This window comes from Micropterus dolomieu, linkage group LG01 (assembly GCF_021292245.1).
Source record: "Micropterus dolomieu isolate WLL.071019.BEF.003 ecotype Adirondacks linkage group LG01, ASM2129224v1, whole genome shotgun sequence".
Taxonomy (NCBI): domain Eukaryota; kingdom Metazoa; phylum Chordata; class Actinopteri; order Centrarchiformes; family Centrarchidae; genus Micropterus; species Micropterus dolomieu.
In genome coordinates, this window is record NC_060150.1 from 19,693,217 (window position 1) to 19,704,328 (window position 11,112).

The following is an 11,112-nucleotide window of genomic DNA, read 5'->3' on the forward strand; positions in this document are numbered from 1 at the left end:
TGATACGGACAATTCAGCGGTGTCTTGACATCGTCAGGACATGTCCCTACCGTCCATATGAAACCTGCGTCTGTAAAGAAAGTCATTTGTCTTCAGGAGACAGGGCAGGGACGGTGTATTGATGCCAGAAAAATCTAACTAAGCTCGTCTTCTCTGGCTTCATTAGGCCTCCAAACGTCCGCTTATCCAGAGTCCCTGAAAATGAGCTGTGAAGGTAGCGGAAGATCATTGGATTGGCACTTCACTCAATATCAGCACGGTGAATGATGAATTACTGTCGAGGGTTTGGAGGTGAGGCAATGAATAATAAGAACAATAATAATCATAAACTTTATGTATAAAGCACAGACAAATGTTTCAAAGGGCTTCATAAGGCAATAAAGCAAGATGAAGGTAAAGCACTCAAAATAAACCATTAAAACCGAGGTAAAAATAAATATGTATATGCAAGTAATACACACACACAGGCACATACATGTCCACATCCCATCCAACACACACATCACACTGGGATAAAAGAAACCTTCTCTTTTTTTCCTTTTGAAATGTTACAGATGAACAGAGTAATTTCTTGGTTTGTGCTGAGATCTTTAGGACTAAAGGACTTCCGCAAAGGATACACCGATGTATCCTCGCTTATAGCTCCTCCAGCAAGCCTCCTCGATCCTCGCTCCTCGATGTGCATTTTAAGAATTGAGATGTCCTTCAAGATGGCGTGCTGAGATCGATTTCCGGGTTACACGCTCGAGGATCGAGGCATCGAGGAGTCAAGGTGACAGAAATTTGGGAAATGAGAAAGGCCCTAGATGTCTCAGCAGATAACAACAAATCATGTAATTAGTGCTATTTATTATTAGATTTACTAATGTAACTGAATGTGTGGTATATTATAAAGAACTTACAGAACAGTATGTCACATTTGCAGGTGGAGGCTTTCTGCCACCTGAACTCCCATCACACTGAGGAGGACCATCTGGAACTCAGCACTCAGGGAATTGAAGCCAGCTCTCATCCATCTGCAGTCAGACCTCACATGTCAAAACATCTGACCTTTGACACTGCAGAGAAGGTGGAGGGTAGATAAGTTGTCCGAGGACACGTCACTATCAAATCTATTGTGTTCATGGTGTGTGACACAAAGTCTAGACACACACTTGAACTCACGTCTGTCCGTTGGTACGTCTTAATTATTGTGATTTCTTTTCTATGCATCCGTTTTCATTTTACTTTATTCTTTCACTCAGTCTGGACCTGGGTGAACACGCCATCTCTACGCTGGCATTGGTCTTCTGATAGGGGCTGACTATTCACCAAAGCACATTTAAGAAGACATGGTTTTAGCAGCTGTTCATGAGGGTCAGGCGTTTTGAGACGTGGCAAGCCTGTCCAGCATCTAAACATCCAACAGCTGCTGCATCGCCATGCCTCAAATCTGGTGGTAAAGTGAAGGAGACATCTGTGTTATTACAGAATGGGTCTGTTGTTTCTGGCTTCCTGTTCAGCATTGACAACGTGTCCTCACAGTCGTCGTTACAACCTGTGTGATCATCAGAGTGCTCTGGAGTTGGAGTGTTCTCACACCTCAGCAGTTAACTTGGTAAGAACAAAATGATGAGAGACTGTAAGACAAGACCTACGTTAATACTGACTTTTTCAAGCATCACGTTACATTTGTATCATTCCTGTAACGAGCCTCACACAGTTTTCAAATTCTGAAAATATAACTTCCAGAAAAATGACTAGGAGAACATGTGAATGTCAGACCAGATGTGTCATGAAGTAAAGCAGCAGATGTATCCTGTGCTGGATGGGGGCTTGCTTTTCTGCCCTGTGTCACTACCCTCATTAAAGTGGCACAGTGCAGCCCCCCTTAGACAATCAAGCCTGCCCTAACACACACGCCACCTATAAATCACCTGCTGAAAATCAATGGGCTTTAGTTAGCCTGGGACTCATTGTGTCCTTGGAAAGGTGTGAGATGAATTGAGAACAAAACAGCAACAACATCCACCCAAAGGGACGGAGAAAAAAAAAAAAAACAAGAGAGTAGAGCAGTGGCTGTAGCTGGACTGAGCTTTCGGGTGAAGGTGATGGTTGACTCATCTTTACTTTCTGACCAACATTCAGTTATTGTAATGCAGCTTCCACGGCGCTGCCTACGTTTCAGCCAGCGCTGCACCTTTCTAACAGAGGCAGGCTGCCATTACTTTAGATTCTGGCTAAGATGGATAGAGGTCTTAAACAAAGGCTACCATACTGAATCTTCTGCCCTCTGCATCGGCACCACTTTCCTGAATATTCCCACTCTGCTGATTAAACTGGAAAAAGTAGCCTCGTGCCCCATCTCTAATAAGCAACATAAAAACCTGGTCTCCACCTGTGTGCTGCTCTCAGTGCTATACCATGTAGCAGGTCAGGGAAATGAGCTGCAAGAGGAACTACAAGCTGTTTAAAATGTTTCATCCTTTAATTCTGTATTGTAATGTCACGGTTAGTCTCTACTAGTCAAATCAGTGCTGATGTTTAAATTTTCATAATAACCCAACATAAATGATAAAGAAAGCATAACCTCCACAGGCCCCAGTGTGATTACCAGCCTTCTGGATTCATTGAGAGTTGCAGTTTTTGTCCTGCAGTTTGTTTTCGCAGGATGAATGTCTGGTTCTTCGATGTAGCCATGCTTTCCTCTACAGAGGGTCAAACAGCCATATTTCCAGGCATGACGGTGCAGTGCTTTGGAGGCTTAGAGTTGATGAAAAGTACTCAGTATGACAGACAGTGAAAATAAGTTCAAACTCATAATGGAGAATACTTCAAACATGACTTGACAATTTGAATGTATATGATCAGAAATGAGCTATACCAGAGAAGACAAGTGATTGTTTTATTTGAAACGTTAAATACAGAGAGACTGTAATAAAAGCACGATGATTAAAAAATGATTACATTCATTCCTTTTTGCTACAGGCTGAAATGTGATGGACACTTGGTAAAACTTTGATTAGTAAAGAGAACGTGGAAGTGAAGGTGCAGCGAGTCAGCTGTCAGAGGTCAGTGGGAGAGAGAAAAGTATCTGATACCACATCTAGATGAGCTGCAAATGTCTTTTTAGCATGTTTGATAAAAAATAACTCCATATTACACAATATTATAAAGATGATGCTGCTGAGGGGAATGTGACACAGCTGCATCGCGTGAACTTCCGGGGTTAGTCTGGGGGGCTGGATACTTTCAGAGGCTGAATTATCATTAAATGGCAAAGTGGGGCAGCAACAGAGCCGTGAGACGCTGTCTATCTTAACTCTTTCCAGAGAAAGCTGGACCCTTGTGTTCAGTTTCACTTCATACTGATGTCTTCTAAGGCCACCAGCATACACAACGCCCGGGTTTTAGTTTCTCAGGATGACATTATATTAAATACTGATAAGTGACCACTGATATGGATGTTGTGCAGGTGTTACCAATAGTTACCTCTGTTCAGGCACTGTCAGCTAAAACACACACATTCATCTGGACTTAGTCCATAGTTCACTTAGTCCAAACAATGTTTAACACCATGCCTTTAGAAACGTAATACAATAAAAAAAAGACAGAGGGAAAGAGGCACATGCAGTGAGTTTGCTGGCAGCGAGCGTCCTCTCCGGCCTCAGGCTTCTGTTCACTTGTTCTTGGCGGCCAGTGGTTTGCGGCTGATCTTCTTGCTCTTATCATTGCTCTTCTTCGGAGGTTCTGGGTTGGCCTGCATGTGTCTGCCATAGAGACTGAGGAGGAGAGGGAGGGGGGAGGAGAGGAAATATAACAAGAATATGAATATCCAGAATGGATGGAATAGGGTCAGTAGGTTATAGTCTATGATCTAGTTCTGAACAGGGTTAGATGTGTGAACAAGGTTCTGGAGAACAGTCAGAACCTTCTGCTGTTCTGCTGAGTGGATCACTGTGGACTTCCACTACTCGATTTAATTAAATAAAACCACCCATAGAACACTTTCACAGCACTCATGAAGCACAGCCCTGCTCTTCGCTGCCCATCCAGATGCTCAGCATATTCCCAACAGTTTAAGGGCGTCTGACCAATGGCAGAGCAGGAAGCCCCGGCTCTCGAGAGCACAAACTAACCAACCAACAAACCAGAGTGGTTGCTCATGTGCTCGAGGGACCCGAGCATGACGTTTGTGAAGGAGGCAGTCTATTTTGTAGTTCCAGTTTTCTCGAGAACATCCATCCACATATCAGTCCATCAGCGTAATGTATTCATGCATCCACCCATGTAACAACTGTAAAGCATAAAAAGAACACTCAGGGCGTACTCACACTAGGCCCGGTTGCCTTGTACCGTGCCCAGGCACAATTGTCCCCCCTCCCCACTCCCCCGCTGGCCTGCGCTCACACTGTGCCTAACTATTCGAGCCGGAGCACGTTTACACGAATCACTCCAGTGTTTCCCATACAATGATTATTTGTGGCGGCCTGCCACAGTACCAATGCCAACGGCCACATATTGATTTTAGATTTTTTTTCTAGGCCTATTTAAAATTGTATTTCATTGCAGAGCTGCGTGCAGAGCACATATTCACTCAACACCTCTTCTCACTCGCGCACTCTCTCTCTCATGAACAACGCTGCACACAAGCAGTCATTGTGGAGATCCACCATAAAAAAGTTATTAGCGAGCATGTAAAAAGCCTAGCTAATAAGGATAGCTGTGTTAACTAGGGTTGGGTATCATTTAAAAAGTTTACGATACCAGTACCCTTAAAGTGATACCGATACCAACTGAGTACTTCATTCGATACCTTGCATAAAATGCCACCTGTTGAAGTCATATTAGTTGATTGGTAGCCTATTATTGGGTATGAATCATAGACTGTATATAAAAATGGACAATTAGCTATTAATTACCTTAAGTTTACTTAACGTTACAGCTCAAATGAACAATTTGAAGCAAATCAATTAACCCTTTTACATACCGTTGGTTATGAGTTGTTTATTTGGACGTCACCTCAGTATGTTACTTGTAATAAACTTAATAAGCTAACGTTAGCGGTAGAGTCCTTAGTTACATGATGGAAGCTGTATAACTTGTAAAACGTTAGCCATGGCTGCTACCACGTTAATTAATTCCCCACACCGCTATTTTGAGTAACGTTGCTGCTGTCGGCAGGGCTGTGTGGGATTATTGTCTGGAATAGGACACGTGAGAGAGAAAGGTACTTTTTACATTTGTCATAAAATTCTTGTTGAGGTTCTGATACCTCCACGTCTGCTACTCAAAGGTTAAACTTTGAGTCTAAAATAACGTTACTAGTCTGGGCTACAGGACAGTTGACAGCTAATATAAAATGGTCTGTCTTAACAGGACAACACAAAAACATTTAAAGACTGTCTCCTTTGTTCCATTTTCTCCTCCAGAAACACTGAGGCATCTTTTAGAAGACCATCTCAAAAAATTTGAATACTGAGGAAAAGTTCACTCTGAGCACCAGAACCAGACTGAGAGATTACAGGCCTCAGAAACCTTTGCCGGTGTTTTGAGTTAATTAGCTGATTAGAGAGCTCTTATCTAGTTTACATTTCTGTATAATTTACATTACAGAAATGTATTTATTTTAAAATGTTTATACATTTTGAGATACTGGAGATTTTATTTCCATGAGCTGTAAACCGTAATCATCAAGATGAAAACAAAAAGGGTTTGAAATACTTCGCTTTGATATATTCTACATTAATTACACATAGATTCACTTTTTGAATTAAATTACGTTAGAAAATTAACTTAACACAATTTTCTATTTTTAAAGACTCATCTGTATTTACTTTATAATTTTTATCACCTGAAGAATTTATTACACATTTTCTTCCCAGAGTCACACTGTGGAGCAGATGTCCCACCTGATTAGCACTCCCTGTCTTTACTACTTACTGAAAAGCTAATCGTATACCACAGATAAAACATGAAACATTAAAACTGATCTCTTGCTTAAGAACATCAGTATAAGTTAAAAAGTGAAAATATTCCTAAACGTGTTTCACATGAAATGTTGAAAAGTAATTATGCAGTGTATTTCTGTGTGTGCAGGAGTATTTTTACTTTCTACCTTATACTTTAAGATAAATAAGGAGCCATACACCCAGTACCCATATACTGTATAACAGAGCCTGAAGTTTCTGAAGAGTGCTTTGTTTGCTGCTGGAGCATGTAAAATGTTAACCTATAAATAATTAATATTTTCATTTACAGCTGTTAACTAGAATATATTGTTAAGTTTAGATCACACTATTTACAATTAACATAGGAAACTGATGAATGAAGAATGTGATTTTATTTAAAGTATAATTAGTCTGATACATTTTATAACAAAGTATTCCTAATACACAAGCAATAGTTTAATAAATTAAACTCTTGTCTTGCATTCATGAAAACATCAATATTAAAAAGGTTTCAAATGTAAAAGTAGTTTTGTATGACTTGAAATAATGTATTGTAACAGTTATTATAATGATAGAATCTGTTGATAAGAACCCAGCGCCATAATTTCACATCAGTGATGTTCAGGTGTTGTGAGTAAAAAGAAAAAGCTGCGCAGAGCAGGAGCTGAAGAGCTGGAAGCTGGAGCTGTCATCTCCTGTGGAGCTGGACACAGCAAATCACATCTGGAGGGTTCTGCAATCAGCTCCTCTGGTACCTGTAAAGACAACAATGGGAAGACAGTTAAGCAGCTTCTTCCAAAGTGCCATAAAGCTACTAAACTCTGAGATCACCTCAGCATGAAAACCTCTCTGGCATGTGACAGTAATTAGGGGTGGCAATGTGAAATACACTGTTTACCAATATGTGCAATATATGGTTTGCTGCTGGACACTGTGCAATAAGAATCCATGGTGCAAGACACCTGCTGACTACTCAAGTCAGATCTTATTGAACGTTTATTATAAGGATCTTATTTTATATTTCTTATTGAACTGTTCTACCTTTTTTGGCAAATTCTAATCCACCAATCAAACCCAAAAGCAGCTCTCACACACCTAATTTCTCGCCTTAACTAAACCATCGCCTTAGTTACAGCCAAGCTACCTGTCTGCAGGCATAACGCTCATTATATGCTGACAAAAAAAGTGGATGCAAATCTCTGCAGGTAGCCTACATCAGCTGTTCTGCATCCACCTCTTAAGCTCCTTAACAGAAATGCCACTGATCAAACGCAGTTATCACCTCAGATTGTTTGCTGAATCTCAAGGAATGCTACATCTGTAGTGTAATAACTTATTGATTACTCAAAACGCCCTTCAATATGTACTTCGAATCAATCATCCCCACTGACGAACCCCACAAAGAATAGTATAACGTTAACGTTTTTAAACAGTAACGTTATACTTGAAGGAGCACAGCTCTCCTCGGGAGAGACAGCTAGCTCAAATAGTGGCATTGGTGTGACAGTTTCAGGCAGAACCCGCTCCCCCCTCGGCTCTCTTTAAACCCTTCGTGTCCATCGGGATCAGGTGCAGCCACTTATAATAGTATCTGACTAGTATCTAACTGAACAGTGGCTCCGTTACAGGACGTAGCTAAATCTCACATCGCCCGTTAGTAAAAGTTACCGTTAACATAACGGCAGCTAACTGAAAGCTGAGCCTTTACTTACAACTTCACACAGACGCCTTTTCCTCAAAGCATTATCACCCTAATGTCTAACACTAAGGTTAATCTAATAACGTTACATTTTGTCTTCTCTCTTCTTGCTGACTTGTCTTTGACTCATTAAAAGCTGGGGTTAGAACACACTAACTTACTTACACTAACTAAGCAGCTTGGGGCTGCTCGTATCTGGCTAATTAGCGTAACGAGCTAACGTTAAGCTAACAAGCTATATGCCGACAGCGATAACTGGTAAATGTTAACACATAAATAAAATACAGGAATTTCACTCACCTCACCAAGTAGAACACGGATTTCCTGGAGGTTCTCTCTCCAATAAACTGCACAGCCTGCCATTATTCATCCGGTATCTGCATGACAGGCTGAACCTCAGAGCTCCGTTTAGCTGACTGATACTTCCGTATTGGTATCGGAAGTGAGAGTCGGAGGTTGCCGCTTGGTGTGAATGCTGCAAGCATTGCCAGGAAAATTCTCCCATTGTAAGTGAATGGATAGCCTGTCGAAGTCCTCCTCATACCTACTCCACTTTGAAAGCTCACCAGTTCAGCATACTTTCAGCTACAGACTTCATTTAAACTGTAAATTGGTCACAAGAAGTTATTCTATTAATTATGTATTCAGCTTTTTGATATGTTTTATGGTTTGTTCATGGTCGCTGTCGAAGTTTTATGCTTTTTTGAGCTCTTTTCTGAGTTTATAATAGGTGTGTATTGCGCGACTTAGAGTGGGTGACATCACTACAGTGTAGCAGGCTTGTGAAATCGTCTTAAACTTTTCTCTTTAACTCGCTGGCTTGACCACAGTTTTAACTCTTCATGCATAATTATATTGTATATATTTGTTGTGGTTCCTCACATGGGCTTTTTAAATCCCTCGGAGTTATTTGTCTCTGTGTCCTTCCAAAGGACAAGAGTGACAGAAAATTCTCCATTGGCTGCCATTGTAAATTCTTCTCAAATTTTCTTGACCAGAGCAGAACGTTTTCAACTCGCCAAAGTGGTCACTTTTTTCAACTTTATCCAAACAAAACAAGCTCATATTGTTCACAAATGCCTTCTGCTGCTCCTGGTCAAGTCATTTCGGCGATATGACCTATAGTTTAGTCTCTGGGGTTTGTTTGAGGCAAAGATTTAGATAATTTCAGAGGAATATTCCTATGTGTCTCTGTTGTAGAGCTGGTTACCTTGGTGACATAAATTAGCTGATCAAATATCAAAGGACTGAGTCCTCTGTTCTGATTGGTGGACTGTAGTTAAGCTATTTTCTGAACAACTGTCTATGTTCTCTTCACTGAACACATACACACACACATATACACACCTACACAGAGCCTTCAAAACATGGAGCTTTAAGCTTTACTGCATTGGAGAACACATGTATGCATAACTGTTTTATGCACACACTACACATGTATGCATACACACACACACACTCTAAAGGAGACTTATTAGGCTTCTTATATTTTCTGTCTTATGTATAATGTTTCAGTGTCAGATGTTCATGTTAAATGTGGCCAAAGCTCTACTCTTGACTCTTAATGATGTCATACAGTAATTTGCCTGCAGCCTCAATAACAACAATAGCAACTCCTATGCTTAGTCTGTCTGTACTGCTGAGCGGCATAATCATCCTGCTTCAGGAAAATTATTTTGTCAACTTTCAATCAATAAACTGAATTGAAAGATCTCAGCAAGTGCTTTTTCCTTTGGTGAGTCGCAAACCTCCTCCAAAAACAGTCACAAGTATAAAATGAGAAAGCAGTCTGTTTAAACAAGTCACCAAACTACACTTAAGATACAAACGGAGGAAAAGAGAGGCTGCACGTCCCGCCGATCAAACTACACCTGAAGCAGCCGCAGCTGCAGCCGGAAGCTCCGTGAGTAAAATCAGCTGATCGCAATGCGCCACAAAAGCGTTTAATTTATGTGATGGAACGCAGCGATCGATTAGTGACAAGTGATGTGAATAGCAAATAAAAATGTACAGAGAAGTGTTAAATGATACCAGAAGATAAAACCACTTCATCCAACCGAAGGTGAATGACTGTTTAAATCACACATGGAGTCGGCGCCTGCAGGCGTTTTTTATACAGTTTATGGTGCAGGCACATAAGGGGGAAAAAAGCATGCTCTTCTCTTTCTTTCTGTGTATTGTTTGCGTGTTTGGCTGTAGGCAAAACCATACAAATAGTCATTTTTTGCTGCAATCTAGTTACAAAAAGTATCCATTGAAGTGGTTGACTGGAGATGTTTCGATTCTACTCAATACTGGACTGTTTCGGTCGATACCTTAAAAGGTACAGAGTAGCGATACTCATCCCTAATGTTAACGTTAGATCACAGCTGGGTTGTCAAGGTTAGCACGCCCCCCCCAACCCCGCACCACAGGCTGTCATTCTGTGGGAAACACTGCACTCTTTTGAGAAAAGAAAAAAGCGCTCTCTCGCACGGCACAATGGGGTTTTATGTCTGAATTCCGTGCTCCCGCATAAGTAGCGACCACCCTACATGCGTACCATGCCAGAGACAGTTACCATGCTGGAGTCTCAGTGTGTACAGTACAGTGTGAGCTCATGATGTAGGAGCTCACACTGTACGGTCCAATGGTCAGCCACAACCTGAGTGTTCACACTGTACTGTATACACTGTATGTGTATAAAACAGTAGTCAATGAATCCAACGAAGGTTAAAATGAAGGGCAACTGGACTTGGTTGAAGCTACTGGAAGACGTTTCGTCCCTTATCCAAAGGACTTCTTCAGTTCTGACTGACTGGCGGGGAAACTCAGCTATTTAACCTCAGTGGGGTCGTTATCCCGGGTCATCGATACCGCTGGTTCGTTAGTGTTCCTGGTTGCTGTGATGACAGTCGTTACAGTCGTTGAGACTACCTGTGGCCAAGACTGAACGACCATCGTTGGTATCTTCACCTGAGGCCAATAGGTTACGTTTGTTGAGTTTCCTGGGAAGTGATGAAAGGACAGCATTGTAAGTGGGGGATAAGTGGTGGCGTAGACCCCCTCCCCTGTTCAATGACGGTTTCTCAACCCTGGTGTAGATGGCTTCCTTGACACCTCTTTCAAACCATCCATCTTCTCTGTCTAAAATGTGCACCTGGTGGTCCTCAAACGAGTGTCCTCTGTCCTTCAGATGTAAGTAGACAGCAGAGTCTTGACCTGAGGAGTTGGCCCTTCGGTGTTGAGCCATGCGTTTGTGTAGTGGTTGTTTAGTCTCCCCAATATACAGGTCTGTGCATTCCTCACTGCATTGACCGCATACACTAGATTGCTTTTCTTGTGTTTGGGTGTGCGGTCTTTGGGGTGTACCAGCATCTGTCTTAGTGTGTTCTTGGGTTTAAAAAACACAGGGATGTTATGTTTGTTAAAAATCCTCCTGAGTTTCTCTGATACTCCAGACACGTATGGAATCACAATGTTGTTGCGTTTGACCTTCTTTTC

General features: G+C 41.5%; 1 protein-coding gene across 1 annotated transcript in view; it reads right to left on the minus strand.

Annotated features, from left to right (window-relative positions):
- Positions 1 to 2,870: 2,870 nt before the first annotated feature.
- Positions 2,871 to 11,112, minus strand: part of rsu1 (Ras suppressor protein 1) — a 78,460-nt gene continuing 70,218 nt past the window's right edge. Inside the window, exon 6 of the mRNA XM_046061076.1 lies at positions 2,871 to 3,761. Coding sequence (XP_045917032.1) covers positions 3,659 to 3,761 — 103 coding nt within the window. The 3' untranslated portion in view covers positions 2,871 to 3,658. The remainder of the gene's footprint in view (positions 3,762 to 11,112) is intronic.